The sequence below is a fragment of the Perca fluviatilis genome, chromosome 7 (assembly GCF_010015445.1).
Source record: "Perca fluviatilis chromosome 7, GENO_Pfluv_1.0, whole genome shotgun sequence".
NCBI classification, from domain to species: domain Eukaryota; kingdom Metazoa; phylum Chordata; class Actinopteri; order Perciformes; family Percidae; genus Perca; species Perca fluviatilis.
This window is the reverse complement of record NC_053118.1, coordinates 12292990-12313135: the sequence shown is the minus strand read 5'-3', so window position 1 is coordinate 12313135 and position 20146 is coordinate 12292990. Positions and strand designations below refer to the sequence as shown.

The 20146-nt window shown below is 40.3% G+C and overlaps 1 protein-coding gene across 1 annotated transcript; it reads left to right on the top strand.

Moving 5' to 3' along the window:
• Window positions 1-7311: 7311 nt before the first annotated feature.
• On the top strand, window positions 7312-9453 carry LOC120561924 (E3 SUMO-protein ligase ZBED1-like). The gene is made up of 3 exons (XM_039805265.1): window positions 7312-8297; window positions 8417-8765; window positions 8965-9453. The coding sequence occupies exons 1-3, from the start codon at window positions 7312-7314 to the stop codon at window positions 9451-9453; spliced, it is 1824 nt and encodes a 607-aa protein (XP_039661199.1).
• Window positions 9454-20146: the final 10693 nt, after the last annotated feature.

The window sequence follows — 20146 nt, the reverse complement described above, 5'->3', positions numbered from 1 at the left end:
CGGGTTGTGAGCGAGAGGTTCCAGATGTAAGCTTTGATATTTTCCTGGCAGGGAAAAACAGACCCACCCTGCCTGTCTTTAACCCCGGATTGACCTCTCTAAACCACTTTCTGTTGTCTGCTGCTGTCATCCTAAGCTGCATCTGCCAGTCTAACTAGAGGCCGGCTACAACTGCGAGAGGTCACCGTGGAACCTCAGTATCCTATCCCTATCAAACTCAGTATTTTCTGCAAAAACCCAGATTTTCTCATCCTCTCTGTTGATTGAGAAATCTAATTCCAGAAAAAAAGAAAGGACACATTTGTGCACAATTAATGAGTCTGGCAAATTCACTGACGAGCTGGTTGTCTTGCAGGGTGTGGTGCTTCTGCTTCCACAACCTGGACTAAGTGTGTGTGTGTGTGTGTGTGTGTGTGTGTGTGTGTGTGTGTGTGTGTGTGTGTGTGTGTTGCTGTCTGGCCAACATATGTAGAGGTCTGGCAGAGAGATACTCACCAGGGTGTTCCTCCTGGATAAGCGTGAGAAAATTTAAAAGGCTGGAGAGAGACAGCGTGTCTCAAACTGTGGGTGTTATCAACTGGTATCCAGGTTTTGATTTACATGGAAACTGTGCTCAAGGACACTTCAGCAGGGCGGACACTCAGGCCTGTTAAAGAGCAAGGCTTGGACCTGGTGATAGGTTGCATAACGTTTTTTTTATAACTGATCCACATGATTTGAGAGACTTATAGTTGGTGGCTAGACATGGTAATCTCTTGAATGGGTTGAGATTTCCTCCACATTTTTGTTTCAATCGGTTTTGTCAGAGAATTAAAAACCGACAAATTGGGGATACATACAGTACCGGTCAACGGTTTGGACAAACCTTCTCGTTCACTTGCATCTATCCTGTCCTGATGCAGATAACCAACAACAGTGTCACTATACAGACTCACCTCCCATTAACACTAGAACAGCCATGACGGTCATTTGACCGTTTTGAAATTTCTATGTGTAATAACTTTACTGAATAAAAGTAATCCTGCTGGTACCTGACTTTTCCTAAAAGAGTCTATATTTTCATTTAAAAATGTTTTTATACACATTACACAAAAGGCAAAGAAATACAATCACTTTTACTTGTTTTGGCCATATACGGTCATATTGACTGCTCGGATTTTTGCGGTATTGTTTGTAATCTTTCGCCCCGGTTGAAGATGCATATTGGTTGCTTAGTAACTATCATCGTCTCTATCAGAGAAATGTCACAAGCGGTCTTGAGTAACAAGTGTGGGCATCACCGATGGCCCTTTGCTGCATGTCATTCCCCCCTCTCTCTCCCCTTTCATGTCTTCAGCTGTCCTGTCAAATAAAAGCCTAAAATGCCCAAAAAAGTATCTTAAAAAAAAAGAAGAAAATTAAAAAGTACACTTTGGTGTTATTTTTGTTTTCCTAAAGATATTCTAACACAATACATGTACACAATTAGATATTTAGCAAGAGAGATTATAGAGTTTGGAATAGGGATGCACCGAAATGAAAATTCTTGGCCAAAACCGAAAACCGAAAAAGAGGAAACCAAGACCGAAAACCGAAACACCGAAAGAAATTATGCCAATTATTAGCACCATTGCATTTATGGCTATGACTGTGTACTAACTTTACTAAAATTAAGGCATTGCAGTTGTATAAATTAATATTAAAGTTTAATTAAAAAAATATCTAGCAGAAATATGGCTACAATCTGATAGTCACATACAGTATATAGTAGCCTAAGAACAGAATAGCTTACCTATTGTTATTATTATTATTATTTGAGGCACTTTCTTGCAGGATTTCACTGAACATATCAGACAACGAGGGTGCATGCCCCTCATCTGGTGCAGAGAGACAAGTCTTTTTTTCTGCGCTCTGATCTCCTGCGCTGGGCGCTGCGCCGTCTCCGTCTCCACGCGGGTTCTCCGCATCCATCGCGGCCTGGATCATTTCTCGTGCGCTCTGCTTTATTTCCGCATCCAAGTAATGGTCTTTATAACGCGGATCAAGTACAGTCGTGATGAAGTGCAGAGGATCCGAATAGATCTCACTGAAACGTGTGCTGACAGACTCTAAGAGCGTACTTTTCATTGTTTTCACTCCGTGGTCCGTCTTTGCTTAGGAGACGCTTTGCAGGTGGAACGGATCGGTACTGACACGTGTAGGTCGCGGTTTCCGTTTGCGTCATCACAACATTTTCGACCGTATTGTTTCGGTGATAAAAGTATTTTGGTAAATTTTCGGTGGCCGAATATTCGGTGCATCCCTAGTTTGGAATCTGGCGGTCAAAATGACCGCTCACTGCAATTCTAGTAGTTATGGAATTCCAGCACTTCTAGTGTTAACAGACAATTACAGGTCCCCATCAAAGGAACCGTTTGACATCTTGAGAAATATGCATCCCTGTTGAGAGTCAGATGAGACGGTTGATAAGACTCGTAATGCAAAAGTTGTTGAAATTAGGAACTATTCCTTTAAATTTTAGGGTTAAAACTTGGTTTGAGAGTTAAGTTCAAGGTAAGGGTTGGGGTTAGGTCATGTCAAGTCTTCGGCCAATTAATGTAAGTCATGTGACTAAGTGAGAAAAAAGTGTGTGTGTGTGTGTTGTGTGTGTCCAAGTGTATTTGTAGGTCTATAACCTTAAAATTGGATGCATGTGAGCTAGCACAAGGATTGCACAATTTGATTTTAATATAAAACTGATATTAAAAGAGAGCTGTGTGTTGGCTCTGATCGATGAGACTGTGGGGAGTAAACTCAAAAGAGGTAAATCATAAGCATGAGGGGTAAAGCACGGTGTTTATGCCAGGACTATACTATAGGGACACTTTCTGCTGCTGCCAACCATTGATACGGTCATGATATTGTAAGACGTGGATGACAGAGAAGGGTAACAGTGTCCACATGTTTATGAGCTTGCTGCAATAAGAAAACCAACTGTAATGCATTTTATGCAGTTTGACACTTTATAGTAATGTTCAAATCACATCTGTTACACATCATCTGAAAACCTATTGATGATGAACTAGTCATAAAGAAATCATTTATTTACATTAGTAATTGATCGACAAACAGCTGTTGTTATCATTAATAGATTGTAAGTCATTTAAAAGCCATTAGAAGTAATTACGAACATTACAAACAGAAATAATTGGATATTATGTGGTCAAAACATTTGCAAATGATTTACAGATGCATGTACCGATTTGTGATTTGCCAATTTTCATGCACAATTTCCTCCAATCAGACCAGTGGTTTATGAAATGTTTTAATTGTAGTGATCTTCTTATGTCAGTTTGCCTCCGTTTCAGGGGGGGGGGAGATCAAATTTTTGGAGAAACGCAACCCGACGTCACCCTGCCCAATCATACATAATTTAACCAGCGATTGGATACGGCGTTTTGAGGCAGTGTGAGAGTCCCGTACAGTAAACAGGAAACATGGTGATGGTGATGGCGCAGTGGATGTGACACATGCCTTTGGTGTGGGAGATCTGGGTTCAATTCCCACTGCGATACATCAACCAGTGTGTCCCTGAGCAAGACACTTAACCCCTAGTTGCTCTAGAGGCGTGCAGCATCTGACATATGTAGCAACTGTAAGTCGCTTTGGATAAAAGTGTCAGCTAAATGACATGTAATGTAATAATAACGGTCTCTATCGCTGCCACAAAAACCTTTTAAAACACTGTGAGGGTAAAAAACTAAACACAGGCACTTAAATGCCCACAGGGTTATTGCGACAGCTGACTGTTTTCTGCAACAAGTTCCAGCACAAAACACAGTCCCTCGGCCTCTTTTCTTTCTCTGTGAAACGACGCTGCCTTCAAGTGCGGTCGGAAATGTTGAGATCCATAAATGATCTGACGGAAAACAGAAATTGTGAAATATAAAGTCTACTAAATTGGAGGGTTAAAGAACAAATGGGCCCTTTAAGTGACACTCCCACCGCCCAGACTGATCTCATAAAGTGGCGTTTGTATGACACGCCAATTCGTATGCCATTTTGGTGTGTTATCAAGACGCATAATCGCATTTTAGCGTGTTTATCAACGCCGTTTGGCTTCCATTGACCTACATTACGTATGATTTATCGCCGTAGCGAGTAGTACAAAAGGACGGAAGTCGGCAGAGGTTGGTCAGGGTGGCGGATGGGTAAAGCACAGGACTTTCACCCTGGAGAGCCGGGATCGCGTTCATCAACCGATTCTTTTTTTTAAAATTTATTTTAAATAAAACCTTCCCCAATGTTCTTTTCCTAAACCCAACCGTTTATTGTTTTTCCTAAGCTTGTGACGTTGGTCACCGTCGTGTTTTTGTCGTTTTTTTTGTGTTACTAAAGCTGTTCCCAATGTTCTTTTCCTAAACCCAACCAATTTTTTTTTTTCTCATAATGCATACAGATCACTCGCCATTTGGCTTTAGGAAAGTGCCGTGTATGTTTACGCAAAGTCATGATGCCACGTTGCACCGCCGCACAACCCTGCGGTGAAGTGCATGAGCCGGGCCACTTTTTTTCTGCTGTGAATGAGACCTGACTATCTCTTTCACAAATAACAATTCACCAGTTGATGACAGAAAATCACCAACTGTGTGCAGTAGTGAGGTATACTTTAAATAAATACGTATGTTACCACGGACAAATTCTTAATGAAAACCCTTTCTAAACTAAGCTCAAATCTGTGACGTGGATAGTTTGTTTTCTGTGTAAATCCAGGCTTGGACATTTCTGCACTACTTTCTCCCACTCCAAAGATCACAGTCGTTCTCTGAACATGCAAGGTTTTCTCTACATCATCCTCTGTGATGAAAGCAGTGTGAGTGAGTGTAAACACGCTGGGGAAGCTGTTTGGCCAAAGCAGTGCAGGGATACTACAACAACAGACAGCACACAGCTCAGGGTCGATCAGATCTCCATCTTATAAACACTGATCCACTGGTGGCCTCCCCCCTGATTACTATCGGGGTCCTATGCATGAGTCAGAGCTGCGTCTGTGTCGGTCCACAAACTTCTACACTACACCACACGAAAGACAGAGGCCTGGAAACACTAATGAACATGATGTGTTCTGTTGTTACGGGACGTCAACGTCACTAGCCTCAACGCACACGCAATAAAGTTGTTGTAGAAAAACAACCAAACAAAAAACATACACTCGGACACATACGTGCAAAGCCAGATGCAACAGGCAATAAAAATAAAAAAAAAGACATTTCCATATTAAATTTTGTATTATATTAAAATTTGTAACCGTTCCAACGGGTGCTGGTAAGCCTTTTAAACACTTGAATTGTAATGGGGTGTTTTCAAAGTTTGAAAAGTGCTTGGATTCTTAATAAAGTGCTTGAAACTGCTTGATATTGTCATTGCATTACTTTCATAACAAATCGCTATCTGACTGAATAGCTAGCCACCACTAACTATGAACTCAATGCCAAACTAACACCTCTATGGCAGTGTAAAAAAACTGAACAATACGGGTTTCATAAAAGTAAACTTTGTGGCAGAACAGTTGTAAGGGATTGTACTAGATTGAACAGCTAGGTCTACCTAATAAAGTGGCCACTAAGTGTATGTACTGTAGATAAATATAAAATTTACCACAGCTATATGGTGCTTTAAAAAAGCTTGAAAATGCACCTTGAAAATGCTTGAAAAGTGCTTGAATTTGACTTTGGAAAAAGTGTAGGAACCTTACGTTCACCAACTAGTTGCTAACTTTGTCTGTCTGATGTTTGATGCCGGAAAAAAAAAGCGCACTGTTGATTTTTCACTGAAAACGGCTGGAGGGAGAGTGAACCAAAACATTAAAGTTGCAGGCTGGATAACCCAAACAAAAGGCTCTGTTGAGCTGAGGGGAACAGCAGAGTCGTGTGACTATAGGCTCCTTCCAGATGAACTGCGCCACGTGTGCATGACGTCAGAGCAAGTCGGGATCGAGTCGGACACAAATCTAACTGGCACGCATCGGGCGGCGATCGCCGGTGATCGATTCCTCACAGACCTGGCTCATCTCGAACGAGCCCAATTATTGGTTCATTAATCAGTACGAGCAACTTGTTCACATTACATGTATTCATTTGACCCATTGTTAATCAACAATAATCCTGGAAAAATAAATTGACAGCTTTCACAGTTTGACCTCCTAGACCTTTTAGATCCAATGCTGAAAGGATTCTCCACAACTTGACAAAATCAAACATGAAAAAGTCAGCAATATGGCCAGCGTCTCTTGCCTGTTCTTACTCATAATAATCCAGCTGGTGCAGAATCAGCTTAAATACTGTTTGGTCAGCGTGATTTTTTACCAGTGATGTGTCGATAGTAGAGTTAAGTGGAACCATGCTGTGAAACACGAGTCTCCTTCTCTCCCCCACAATCTTCACAAACAAAGTGTAAGCCAGTCTATAAATCTCATACTGAGGGTAATTACTGCATTACAATATCCAGCCAGCAGAGAGGAGAGCGAGCAGGAGAGGAGGGAAATAAAAGGGGGAAAAACGATGATTCCCAGGTTGCATTAGTCATGTTTTATATCTGTGGGGAATTTGAGAAGCTGCCATATTTATATGCTCACATGCATGATTGCATATGTAAATACAAAAAGGTATGTGTGAACATGCACACACATTCATGTTCTGTTTACTCTGTGCAGCTCTACTCACACACAAACACACACCACACACACACACACACAGTGTTGGTTTTGGCTGATGTCTCCTTTGTTGAGAGATGAGATGGCAGCCTAACGCCTGATGTATGTTCATGGAAAACTGAAACCCAAATTAAACTTGCACAGCTGTAAGTCTGTGCGTGTGTGTCCATGCATGCTTGCATCTGTGAAGTAATTTGCTTGTGGGTTTACTGTATACAACGGCTGGATCCAAGCTGGTGTGTCATTGTAGATTTCTGTGTATTTCATGGCAGCGATGCAGCAACTTCCATGAATTACTGGCAGTTACTTGAAGACTCTCAGAAACACAAACTTACATAATATCTGTCATTCTCTCACAATGTGTCTTTTATTCAGCCCCAATCTGATAGAGGACTAAAAAAATAGAAGTGAGTTAGCTAGTTAAAGTTAGGCTAAACTATAGGGATAAAATGGACACAATAAACTAGTGGTGTCAACAATAATCGATTCGGCGATGCATCGCAATGCGGGGCATGCATGATTCAGCATCGATGCGGCAAAGTGCCATAATCGATTATGTCACTGTTGATTTTCTGGCCTTGAGTGGACAATAAAGTTGTGAAGTTTCAATTACTTCCGGGGGCATAACAACAACAATCAAGATGGCTGAGGCGGAGGGAGATCACCGCGATAGACGGGTAATAAAAAACACACCCAAAGTTTGGAAAGCGGACATCTGGGCACATTTCGGATTCTACGAAGTTGATGGGAAACTAGACAAGACTTACGCGGTGTGTAAAACCTGCCACACTAAAATCAAGCACGTTGGCAATACAACTAACTTCACCAACCATGTTGATCGTTGGCATCCTGAGTTGGCTTCAACAACAACAACACAAAAAGTCGACACATCCCAGCCAAGAATTGACGAGTCGCTAGTGTCAATGTTGCCACACAACTCCGAGAGAGCAAAGAGGATCACACGATCGGTGGCATGTTTCATAGCGAAGGATCTACGACCCTATTCTGTGGTAGAAAATGCGGGGTTTCGCCACATGCTTAAAACAATTGAGCCCCGGTATAAGCTACCGACAAGAGCTACCTTCACTGATTCTGCGCTTCCCACATTGTACAAAGAAACCAAAGCAAAGGTAATGGAATCAATGTGTAAAGCCAGTCGTGTAGCCATTACAAGTGACGCCTGGACTTCGGTCGCTACAGAGTCCTATGTAACCATAACGGCACATTATGTTAGCGAGGATTGGCAGATTGTATCACATGTGCTGCAGACGAGAGCAGTTTATGAGAGCCACACTGGTGCTCATATGGCAGGGCTACTCTTGAATGTTGTGGAGGAATGGCAGCTAACAGATAAAAGTGTTGTGCTGGTGACGGACAATGCCGCTAATATGATAAGTGCTGCTGAAATTGGGAAGTTCCCTCATGTTAAATGCTTCGCGCATACGTTGAACCTCGCTGCACAGCGGGCGCTTAAGCTACCGACGGTCTCCAGGCTTCTGGGCAGAGTCCGACGTATCTCAGCATACTTCCACCGCAGCACAAAGGCAAAGCACCTGTTTGAAGAAAACCAGAGAGTTGTTCTTAAACTGACAAGTCCACTTAAACTGATAACGGATGTCGCCACAAGGTGGAATAGTGCTCATGATATGATGGAGAGGTTTTTGCAACTGCAAGCTGCAGTGCATGCCACCCTGCCACCCTGCTTGCCTGCCTAAATGTAGATGAAAGTGACATTGTCACTCTCAGCAGAGCAGATCTGGCTAACGTGGAGGAAGTAGTGAAGACATTAAAACCAGTGAAGGATGCCACTGTTTTTATGTCAGAGGAGAGCAGTCCTACAGTCAGCCTCATTGCACCAGTATATGCCCAACTCCTCCAGAGCATGTCAGACACTATTGGAGACCAACCACTGATCCGCGATGTGAAGAATGCCATCAAAACAGATCTCCTTAAGAGGTACAACAGTGGGGCAGAGAAGAAGATCCTTCATACATCCTCTGCCCTGGATCCTCGCTTTAAGGGGTTACCTTTCCTGACAGAGGAGGAGAGATTGGATGTCTCTGCAGGAGTGACTTCAGAGGCTGCATCCCTGGAGGTAATTTAATTTTTACTTGTAAAACTTGGAATGGAATAACTTTCAATTCAATTGTAATAACAATGTAATGTTAAACGAGCAGCTACATAGTCAGTAAAATGTTAAGACTGAGAAGTTATCTGTTGTCATGTGAGCTGCATTGGCTGAGAAAGTGTTGCTAACTGCTGTGTTTTGCTCTTATTTATTTGTTCAAACACAGTATGAGAGGAGACGTAGGACAGAAGCAGATGAAGCGCCTGGCGGAACAGGAAGTTCAGGAACCATGGAAGAGTTGCTGTCCGTGGATGACAATGTTTCAGACTCAGCAGGCCCCTCCGCTCCCAAAAGATGGGCCTCATCGCTGCTTGTGAGTTTGCTGGGACCTGCTTTCAATGACATCAGTGAACCTGCAGTACAAAGTAAGACCGCCGATGCCAGTGCTGAGGAGGAAATGGACTTGTACTGTAGATCCCCAGCTGTGCCTCTCTCTGAGGATCCCTTGGACTGGTGGCATCGCCAAAAGGGCACATTTCCTCTCCTCTCTAGGTTGGCAAAGAGATACTTGTGCATCCCAGGGACAAGCGTGTCAGCAGAGAGAGTGTTCTCCACTGCAGGAGATGTTATCACTGCAAAAAGAAGCGCTCTCAAACCAGACCATGTCGATCAGCTTGTGTTCTTACACAAGAACCTTGAAATTCCCAAATGCTGAACAGTGAGAAGTCATGATGTCATTGTCTTAAAGCTGCTAAGCTGCTGTTTTGTTAAGAATAGTTGCACTTGACTTGTACTACTTGAAAAAAGTTTCACAGTAATAAGTGGTTACTGTGTGTTGCACTAAATATTTTTATTGCTGGGTGCCTGGGTGGTTGTTGTTACAATAGTGTGACTGATTAATATTTGCACAGGAGTTCAGGAAGTGCCCTGTCTTAGAGCTGCTATTTTACTGTGTGTAAAAAAACACTTTTGCTGGAAAATGTTGGCTGTTATTGCTCTATTTAATTTCAAATGGTTCTAAAGCAGAGAGAATAGAAACATTTCTCATTCAAAGCACTGAAAGCAGTGATTTATGTTTTTTTTGAAATGCCATATCCAATACCCTGTACCATTCAATTTTATTTTATTTAATGACATTTATGTCAAAGATACAGGAGAGTGATAATACACACATAGCAGCCAATAAAATCTGTTGTTCAATATCTGACTGCTTGTATTGCCTCATGACGATGAAAAATGTGCCTTGTTGTGTGCAGTAGAATTTTGATGCATCGCAATGCATCGTAGAATCGAATTGAATCGAATCGTTACCTGGTGAATCGTAATCGAATCGAATTGTGAGGGCAGTGCCAATGCACACCCCTACAATAAACATTCCTCTAGATCAGACTTGACAGAGGAAGTAATCAAATCACAAGGACCTGCGTGGCACTTTTTTTTTATGCTCGTCTTGCAGGTCTGCATCTCATGACGAGGCACTAAATGTATGGAGCACTGGCAAACAAACAATATTTATTTATATATTGAATAAAGCAGCTGTGTTCTTTACTTGTGGTGTGGTTCTTGACTGAACTGACTTGGAGTAAATTAGAGCTGTCAATCTTCTTCTATAATACCATTCAAATTTCATTGGTTATTTTTTTTGAATATTCAAATAATATTTGAATATTTAATGCTCAAATGTTATTAATATGTACTACACTACTCAGGCTTATGTATTGTTAATGTCACTATCAGCATGTGGTTGTTGTTACACTTTGTGTCCACTAGAGGGACTTCCAACATTAGCCTGGCCTTGAAGGGGACCTACGTTATGGCCAGCAGTGTTGTAATTTAACGAAGTACAAATACTTTGCTACTGTACTTAAGTAGAATTTTCATGTATCTATGCCAAGATAATGCAGCCTCCATTGTTGGTGACCTAATGTTTGTTGCCAAGTGGGAAAAAAAAAAAAAAACATAGGCCAAAACTAAAGAAGAAGAGGAGGAAGCATAATGACTGATAGCGTCATGGAAGCACCTGGTGTAGGCTCTGCCGCCATGGTAACAGACGATGACCACCCCAACGACAGTGGTGATGGCCATGAAGTTCATAATCAAAGTACATTTAATATCAGAATTTTTTTTTTGATACTTCAGTACAGTACATATCAGATACTTTAAGACTTTTATTCAAGTAATATTCTAAAAGGAGACTTAGACTTCTACCAAAGTCATTTTCTGGTAAGATACTTGTACATTTACTCAAGTATTGCTTTCAAGTACTTTATACAAGACTGGTCATAGCACATTGCATTTCTTGCACAGCGCTTTGTTTACATTAATTTTCCACCACGAGCACACAGTTATCTAACAAGTGTATTAAAGCATCTCTGTTGTAAAGGCTAACGTTGCTCGGTTAACACAATGACATCATGTTAGAAAGCACAGCCGAAACGATTTGTCATAAACTAAGTAACAATAGTGTTAGCCACCATGCTAACATCATTGATAACTAAGCCAAACGGTGCTGTCACTACTATTTTTTTGTGATTTATAAGCAACCTGTTTCTTGCAGATTGTCACGTTACTGAGAATACAGCTGTTAGAAGGTAATATATGAAGTTGAAGCTAACTCTAACATTAGCTGTCTCCATGAAGCTCCCAGCTAACCTCCTATAACTCGCAACGCAGTAAGGAAATATGAACAAGCTAACTAATGATAGCATAAGCATTTTGGCTCGGTGGATGTCTATTTTAAAGTCATGTTAAAACTATTTCCCATCCTTCTTCCGATTTCCAGCTGCAGCCTGACACTCCCCCTGTACTAACATTACTCGGTACGTAACCTTAGCTCCGTGATCTTAAGACCTCCCAATGCCTTGTGTTTCTCACTCCCGCTAACTTATTGTTCATCAGACGTGACAAAAGCATTTTGTTTTCACATGCGGGTAGGCCAAGGCAAGAAGAGGTAGAAAAGCTGACGTTAGCCAACATATTTCTAATAAAATCACATTTCAATAGTACTATTCGAATTATATTCGACTTTTGGAATTCGTTCCAACAGCCCTAGAGTATATACTAATATTTTAGCATTCAAACTAATTGTTTTGTGCAAAATCCACTAATCATAAACATATCTTTAACGTTTTTCTTTACAGAATGTATAACATGGCATCCACCTTACCCAATACAAATATCTCCTTAATTGGCTCTTACACATCATTACCTGGTTTAGGATTTAGGATGTTTTAGTAGTGGTAACCATAGCAACAAGCACCATCAAGTGCTCTAGTAAATTAGGTGGCTGAATGTGAAAATACAGCCCTCATCACCCTCATTACATGGGCTTAATAATCATTTAGGCATAGCGAAAGAATGCTATTTCTCAGTAATTACTGACATAGCATGTAAGTGGACCAAGCCTTAAGATTATTTTGTCAAATTGTACCTACTATAAGGATGTAAGCAAGCATCTGTAGTCTGTAAATCTGCAGTTTGTAATCTGCACATGAAATGTAAAAAAGTTGATTGAAATGCTTTGAGTGTATGGTGTTTTTACTCTTTCAAACACAAATACACACAGAAACATACACTGGCACAGTGATTTAGAGTATTGTCCCAGACTGACCTTTTTCACTTTTGGCCAGCTAATCAGCAGAATGATGTGATCAAGCTATAAACTACACAGCTCTGTTTGACGGGAGTGTGTTTGCTCCAGCAAACATCCCACCCACACTGACGGAAAGAGTGTGTGTGTGTGTGTGTGTGTGTGTGTGTGTGCTATTGTGTTTCACATTTGCTTCCAATCCATTTTGTATTGGGATGATTGTCAAATAAGCACATGTGGAACTGACAAATCTTGCATTTTTTTTATGTTTGCTTGTTTATGATGGTGTGATATTTATTATTGACATGGTTGTAAACAAATCATTCAGAGGTTTGTGTGTCTGTTTATCTGCGAGCGTCTGTTTGTGTGTCATGCCTCCTGCAGAGAAGGAAGGTATTTTTCCCACAGATGAGAGATGACAGCTGTCAGTGACAAAACAAACAAACACAAAAACACACACACACACACACAAGTTTAATTTTGGGTCGCTTACACACACTTACGTACCCACAACCAAACATACACATTGAAAGTGATATCACTACCCATGCACACAACTCAGACACACTTTACACAGTGGGAAATTATCCCCGGAAATCAATTAACACTCAATCTGTGCGTCGTATGACATTCAAGACTATCCGATTCTTGCCCTGTGTTTATTTGTATTGGCCCCACACACACCCCATTCAGATGCACTAACAACAGTTATTGTGTATCACTGGACAGCTGCTTTCAATTGTATTGCGATTGTTTTTCATGAACCATAACAAACAAGCACCACACCCACCAGTCTGGATTCACACAGGAAGACAAACAGTAAGTTTGACCTATACCTCGCAACGAAATTTGTGTTGCAACTTAAGTTAGTACTCAAGTGTCTGCATTATATTTATATGAAATAATACTGGTTGATATAAAACAATACAATGTGCAGTAGATGCCTGTAAGTATACAGAATTATGAGTCAACAAGACCAATTTAAAGAGCCTTCTCATGTGAATACACCTACTTTGTATCATAACGCATATCATAACGCAGTAGCTGAGAGTGAGTACATAACTGGAAGCAGTTACATCACAAGTATATATATATGTTTCTACTACGGTGCCCTTAGTCGGGGAAACACCCCTCTACAAGCAGACCCCTCACAGGCTCCATTTAAGTCTGACCAAGTGCAGCGAGTGGACATGTGTGAAACGAGTATGGACATGATGGTTTCAAGAGATTTTGTCTTCTTCCAGCTGCTTTCTAATTGAAATTTGAAGATCTGTTTCATTAAGGATTGTGCCTCTATTGTTCTTTTCTCATTTTTGTTTTTGTTTAAAAAAAATATAATTTTTGTATTTATATGCTCAACTAGATGCTTTGAGGCTCAACTCTTTGGTCTTGTTGAACAGTCTTGGTATCACATGGTCATGCTACTTTAACAAAGTGTAGTTGGTTTTCATTATGGCCGCAAATACTGCTATTGCAATTTAAATGGTTGATAATGATAAGTAATAAGTAAAGTAATAGTATTACTTTTTAAGGAGTAATAAGTAAAGAGTAACATATTACACTTCCTGAGTAACTTGCCCAACGCTGGTGTTCTACGTATGGGTGTTAATGCTACACACGGCCACTGATGTTCTACTGTTCCCCTAAACTTGAATTCTTCACAGTTACGTGTTAAGCATGCGATACGGCCACGCTGGCCTTTTGGGATTAAATGTTTCATTCAAGTGACTTTGACATGTAGACAGAAAGACATATGGTAGGTACATTTACAATAGGTAGTGCTTTAAAGTTATAGACCTTTTTCACAGCAGACATGTTGACATGTCATAGTAGGAAAAGCACAGGTGTATTCAAAACCATTAATGGTGGCTGCATTCCACTTAGGAGAGGCCCTGGTATTGTGCATGCTGACTCACTGAAATAGCTTACTGGGACACTTGATGGAATGGAGCCATTGTTAAGGTTATCAGTTTCAGCTGTGCTTTTCCTACTATGACCAGTCAAAATGTCTGCTGTGAAAAAGGTCCATAAAGTTGAGACGCTGATCTTCCTCATCTGAATTGATGTTAAACAAATACTATACATCGTGGCCTTTGCTAAAACAGCTGCAGCAAATAAACTACTATAACATGTGAAAGTTGATGAAACTCTCCTGGATGCTCAGGATGTCTATGTATATGAAAGGGTAAAGTGAATATCTATCACACTTTCCTCCTTAAATCAGTCCATAATGAAAAGTTACAGTGTTATTCAGACCAAATTCCCTCTCTTGGTTACTGTTCTACTGCTGTGGCCCAGCAGTGGAACACACCTTTGTCTAATGGCGTTTTTTCCATTACATGGTACCTGCTCAACTCGCCTCGACTCTCCTCGACGCACTGTGCGTCCGTTTTCCATTGCAGATTTTAGTACGGCCTCAGTGTGGCTGGTCGTCATAGCGGCGCCGCAGTAAACTGCCGTGAACCGTTCTCTTAATACATCCATGCGTGACCTAACGCGACACACACACACACACACACACACACACACACACACACACACACACACACACACACACACACACACACACACACACACACACACACACACACACACACACACACACACACAGAGAGAGAAAACGTTGAAGGTGTGTTGTTGTTGCCACAGCCAGAAGACACATTTAGTTTCAAAAGAAGCTGGAGGCAGCAAAAAAAAATACCACAGCTGGCTAAACTATTTAAAAATGGCGGGTTTGTTCAGGACACCCCCCTCTGTCGCTTTCACGTCACCTTTTGGTATCGCCTCAGCTTGCTTGGAACCTTGACTGAGGTGGTACTAAAAAAAGTACCTGTTGGCAGGTACCAGATACTTTTTTCATAATGGAAAACCAAAATAGGCGAGTAGAGTCGAGGCGAGTCGAGTCCATGTAATGGAAAAAAATTGCTGCTAAGGCATCATGTTGTTCTCAATATTTGTACAGACTGAGGATTTTGCCCCTTTCATCCTTGAGAAAGACACTTACCTCCCAAATGTCCAGTGAAGCCAATTAGCCAACAACAGCTATGGGTTAACTGGGAAGCTCCCACATGGGAATCTGTTTAACTGTAAATGCATTGTGGCCTGTTGCAAGGTAGTAACAGAGCACCCTTTCCCTGTATACAATTTAAACAAAATCACTATAAGGAACGATATTAGCATTGACAATGACCACATTTAAAAAATAATTTTAGCTATTATGGTGAAAAATCAAATGGTCAACGGTTTGTGAACAAACATATTTTTTAGTTTCTTTGGCCACCGCTCCAAAAAGCATTTTTGAGTTAATTTAATTGGGTTGAAGGAACCCAAGGCTTGTGCATTCAAACAACCCATAAAGGAACACATCATCCTCCAATTAAATGTGAAAAGATTAAATTACTCAAATTTGAGTTTAGATAGATAGATAGATAGATAGATAGATAGATAGATAGATAGATAGATAGATAGATAGTAGAGCTCGACCGATAAAGGATTTTTAAAGCCGATATCGATAAATATTTGGTGATTTAAAAATCCGATATATCATCCTATATATATATTTTTTTAAATTATCCAGAAACGTGTAACAAAACATAAACAGATTTCCCTAACATTAGTTATTTGTAGTTATTTATGAGTCCTCACTAAAATAATATGATAATGCAGTTTAAAAATAAACTTGTTTGTTTAATTGTCACAACAGAACAGAGGAACATCAAAATATATTAAAGTTCTGATAAATACAATGTATAAAAATACAAACTTAAGATATGAAACTTAAAGGGTTAAACACGAGTGTTGCCAACAGGGATGTTGCAGAGCGCCCTCTGGTGGACAAACTATGCAACGCTCAGAACATGGTTGAAGGGTGTTTCGTCCATTTTTATTTTATTTTTTAAATATTCATTCATCGGCCATTATAAATGCCGATACTGATAGTTTGGAAAATGCCTATATATCGGTCGATAATATCGGCCCGCGGATATATTGGTCGGGCTCTAATAGATAGATGGATAGAAAGCATTTAGATAGACTGACTGCAATCTGAAGTAGCTGGAGCAGTATAACCAAAGGATGTCACATAACATTGGCATGAATCTGACGTAGCATTTGTATACACAAGTTTAACAGCAGACATACATACTGTAAATACAGAAAAGTAGTAACAGGGTGAAAAAAAAGAAGATAAAGGGAAGCAAGATGAGATGAGATTTGTTCTACAGCTGTTTCTATGTCCATTTTATGTAAACTGCAAAACTTATTAAAAGCCCCCAAAAAACACTTACAACATCCTCTACTCTCCAGATCTTCTCCTCCCTCCATTCCCATTTCCTGCTTCTTTCTTCTCTCTTTCTTCTCTCACACACTTGCAACTAGGCCTATCTGCTTCCCTCTCTCTCGCCAACAAAACATGCCAAATGGCTTACAGTAACAGAGCACCATTGGTGGGCTGTCCTCTCCCACTCTGATAATTTATGACCACAGTGTGGGGAAACAGTATTAACATACAAGTGAGGAGAAAAGTAATTTCATGGACAGGAATGGACCAGCTACTGGTGAACAAAGGCAATATGGTTGATGTGGTTGTAAAATGTGAAGCTGAAATACATGGCTGTGTGTAGTCCATGAGTGGAAAGGTGTTCAAGATGATAAGGCAGTTAACATGGATGAAAAATGATCCAAATATTGCTTTTCAACCAAAGTGGTTCTACAGTTTAAGCATGCAGCACTGACAGGGTGTAAAGGGTGGTGGATTTATACTGCTATCACATCTTTCAAAGCTGAATGATGTTTTAAAGTCCATACCCGAAATTATTTTGCCCCAGTAAGCAGCTCTTATTATCTGTGACAAATTTGCTAATTTACAGTTACAATTTCCCGTTCATTTTAGTCTCGCTAGCAGCAGCACTAGCAGTGTCAGGCCTGTGTTCCACTTTGGTCCAGAGAAAATGTTTCTCGCCTGACATTTTGTTCACCATTGCACACAATTTTGTTCAATAAGAAGTTACTTAGGAGAGAAAATTATTCTCTACAAGCTAATAAGCTTGCTAACAAATTCATTCATTCATTCATTCATTCATTCAGAAGACATATTTGTACTACTGACTCCTGTCTCATGTCCATCTGCAAACCATCGGTCTTTTGTGGAACAGAGGCAAGTGAACGATGCAATAGCTAATAAGCTAAGATGGCCTCCTCTTTTTTTGGACTCTCTGGCTCCTCGTCCTCTCAAAGGCCAGCACTGCCAAACATTTATTTCGCCTCCTTGAGTGGATTTCCTGACCACGCGATTTTATTGGAATTGATTTTGCTGCAAAGTTTTACCAAATTTCAATTGTTGTGTGTCCAGACATTCTTATTATTTCCTGAAGTTTGGTGACCTCACATAACAGCCAGCATCACTCCACCCATCACCAACCTGAGCAGGGGTCCAATTAGGCAGACCAACTCCAAAGACCTGTGTGGGAGGCTATTTGCCTCTTCACTGCCACTACGGGTAAGTAACTGTACGCTGGTTTGGAAAAAAAAGTGATCGTAGTCACCGTTAAATTCAATCATTAGCTGTGTGATTAAGTCATGTTAAGAAAAGCTGCAATCCATGTGGTGTTCACTGTGATGTTTTACATGAGTCAAGCAGCTGTATGCTTAACTGTGGCTGTTTTTAGTGGCCTTTTAGAAACAAGGGGAGTCTGTGACGTTTGGGAGTCATAGCAACCCTGCCTTTTCCTCCTGACATCACATGAGAGACAGGTGTAGCTTCTGACTACGGCCCAGTGCATTGGTTAGTTTAAAACCCTTGTGTTGTCTTCCTGTCAACCTTTCGACATTTTTGATGCCTTTTTTTCAGTTTTTTTTTTTTTTTTTTTTTCAACTTTTTAAATTGTTAAATTTTTCTTCTACACATTTTCAGCGCTTATTTCTACATCCCATATTTTCTGATATAAAACAAAAATTGAAAACGGGTCAATGTGACCCAAAGTCAACACAAGGGTTAAGCCTTTAATGGGCAATAAATGAGAAAAAAACGTAAACCCACACTAGTGTTATCTTTTAATTGTGAGAGCAGCCATGTCAACAGTACCACAGCCATAGCCTGGTAAGGACTGCTATTACAGCTGCTATTGTTTATAGCATAGGAATGCATGCACGTCTTCTTTACAACATGTTTAGGTGTGGTCCACAGTGAGAGTTGCCACAGCTCTGCAGAGAAACATTGCTGCACTTAAGGCTTAAACATGCACACTTCACAGTATGCAGACTAGATGGTGGTTAGTTTTTTTTACAATGGTATAAGAAAACTGCCTAGTGTTGATGGGCCACATCATTATGATAAGCGAGGCCCATGTATCAGATCATGACATTAATAGGCAGCATATGCTAACACTGACTGTAATGCTCCTAAATTAAGCACTGTGGTTGTGTGCGCGTCCATCTAAACTTCTATAATAAAGCTGTTATGGTCACTTTGAGATTATTTCCCCCACATGCAAATTATGAATCACAGAACTACTTTGAAACACGTCTACAATAACTCAAGCCTCTGTGGAGTATTGTACTTTACATGTATTTATTTTTAATGTAATCCTATTTAATCCTTTTTGACTGAGTGTAGCAGCAGAAAGCAAGTAACAATGTTGCACATAGAGATGAATTTGATGAACAATCATCAAACTAAAATCAATACAGGAAGATGGACACAAATGAAAATATTGATAGCTGCACATTATAAAATGGTAACCGTTTTTAGTGGCAGAGAAAAGGACAATCATTTTTACCCTCTAGTTTGTCAATGTACAGGGAGTACTAAACCATGCTTAGCAGTGGCGCCCAGCCCATTGGGTCTTTAAGCCATCTCAGAGATTTGTAGGGAATCAACATCTTTCACTTTGGTGTAAAATGCAGGTTTAAAGGGTATTAAGCAGTAACACATAATAGCTAGCAGGGACACCAGTCAGAGGAGGTGTGAGCTAATCACCATTATTTACCATCAGCCCCCCCCCCCCCTCCCCGAACTGTTTACTCTCTTTTTTTCAGTACAAAGTGCAACAAGCTGTTCCTTTGGATCTTTGCACACACGTAAATAGTCAAAATCCTTTGGTGCTATTAGAAGATACTCTATATAGTATGGACAAAATGAGACAATGATTTTTAAATGTGATCCAGGCTGATAGCGTGCACTGCTTTTTGCCAAGCGTAATTCAGTAAAATTCAAAGTGTCACATTCACATAGTGTATGTAAACATGATCATTGCACTTTGGGAGGAAAACTGCTAGCCTGTTTCTCGCTATCAAAACCCCTCTGTCTGTTTTACATATATTTCATGGAAAATATACCAGAGTGATTGTAAGAGAAGATCTGAACGGCTTCCTTGTCTTCTGTCTAATCTCTCCTGTTTCCCAACTATTAACATTACTGGCGCCATATGCTTGGCTCCTGTTGCTACAGTTTACCTTGATGAATGTAGTCCAGGGTTGAGAAAGCCAATAAACAGCAAACTAGCTGGGTAAGCAAGGAGACGATGATGACATAATGTTGCCTGTAAACACTGAATCTATACATACTATAAACCTGAGTATTACTCTGGGTTTCTTATAGATGACGAATTTGATTAGATTTGGACACCAAGAGACCCAATATACCATAGTATAACACATAATGCATTTGATTCAATCAGTATTATCAACATGGATTTCCTATGAAACCTCTGTAAATACTGTAAAAAAAATAAAATAAAAAAAAAAGCTTTACAATAGAATAACAAAAACATTCTCCTAATGACAGTTATGCATTTTTGGTTTCAGTGGAATAAAACATGTT

Coding starts and splice junctions, on each gene's coding strand:
- LOC120561924 (XM_039805265.1), top strand. CDS start 7,312: ATGGCTGAGGCGGAGGGAGATCACCGCGATAGACGGGTAATAAAAAAC. Junction 8,298..8,416: donor ATAACGGATGTCGCCACAAG/GTGGAATAGTGC, acceptor TGTCACTCTCAG/CAGAGCAGATCTGGCTAACG. Junction 8,766..8,964: donor CAGAGGCTGCATCCCTGGAG/GTAATTTAATTT, acceptor GTTCAAACACAG/TATGAGAGGAGACGTAGGAC.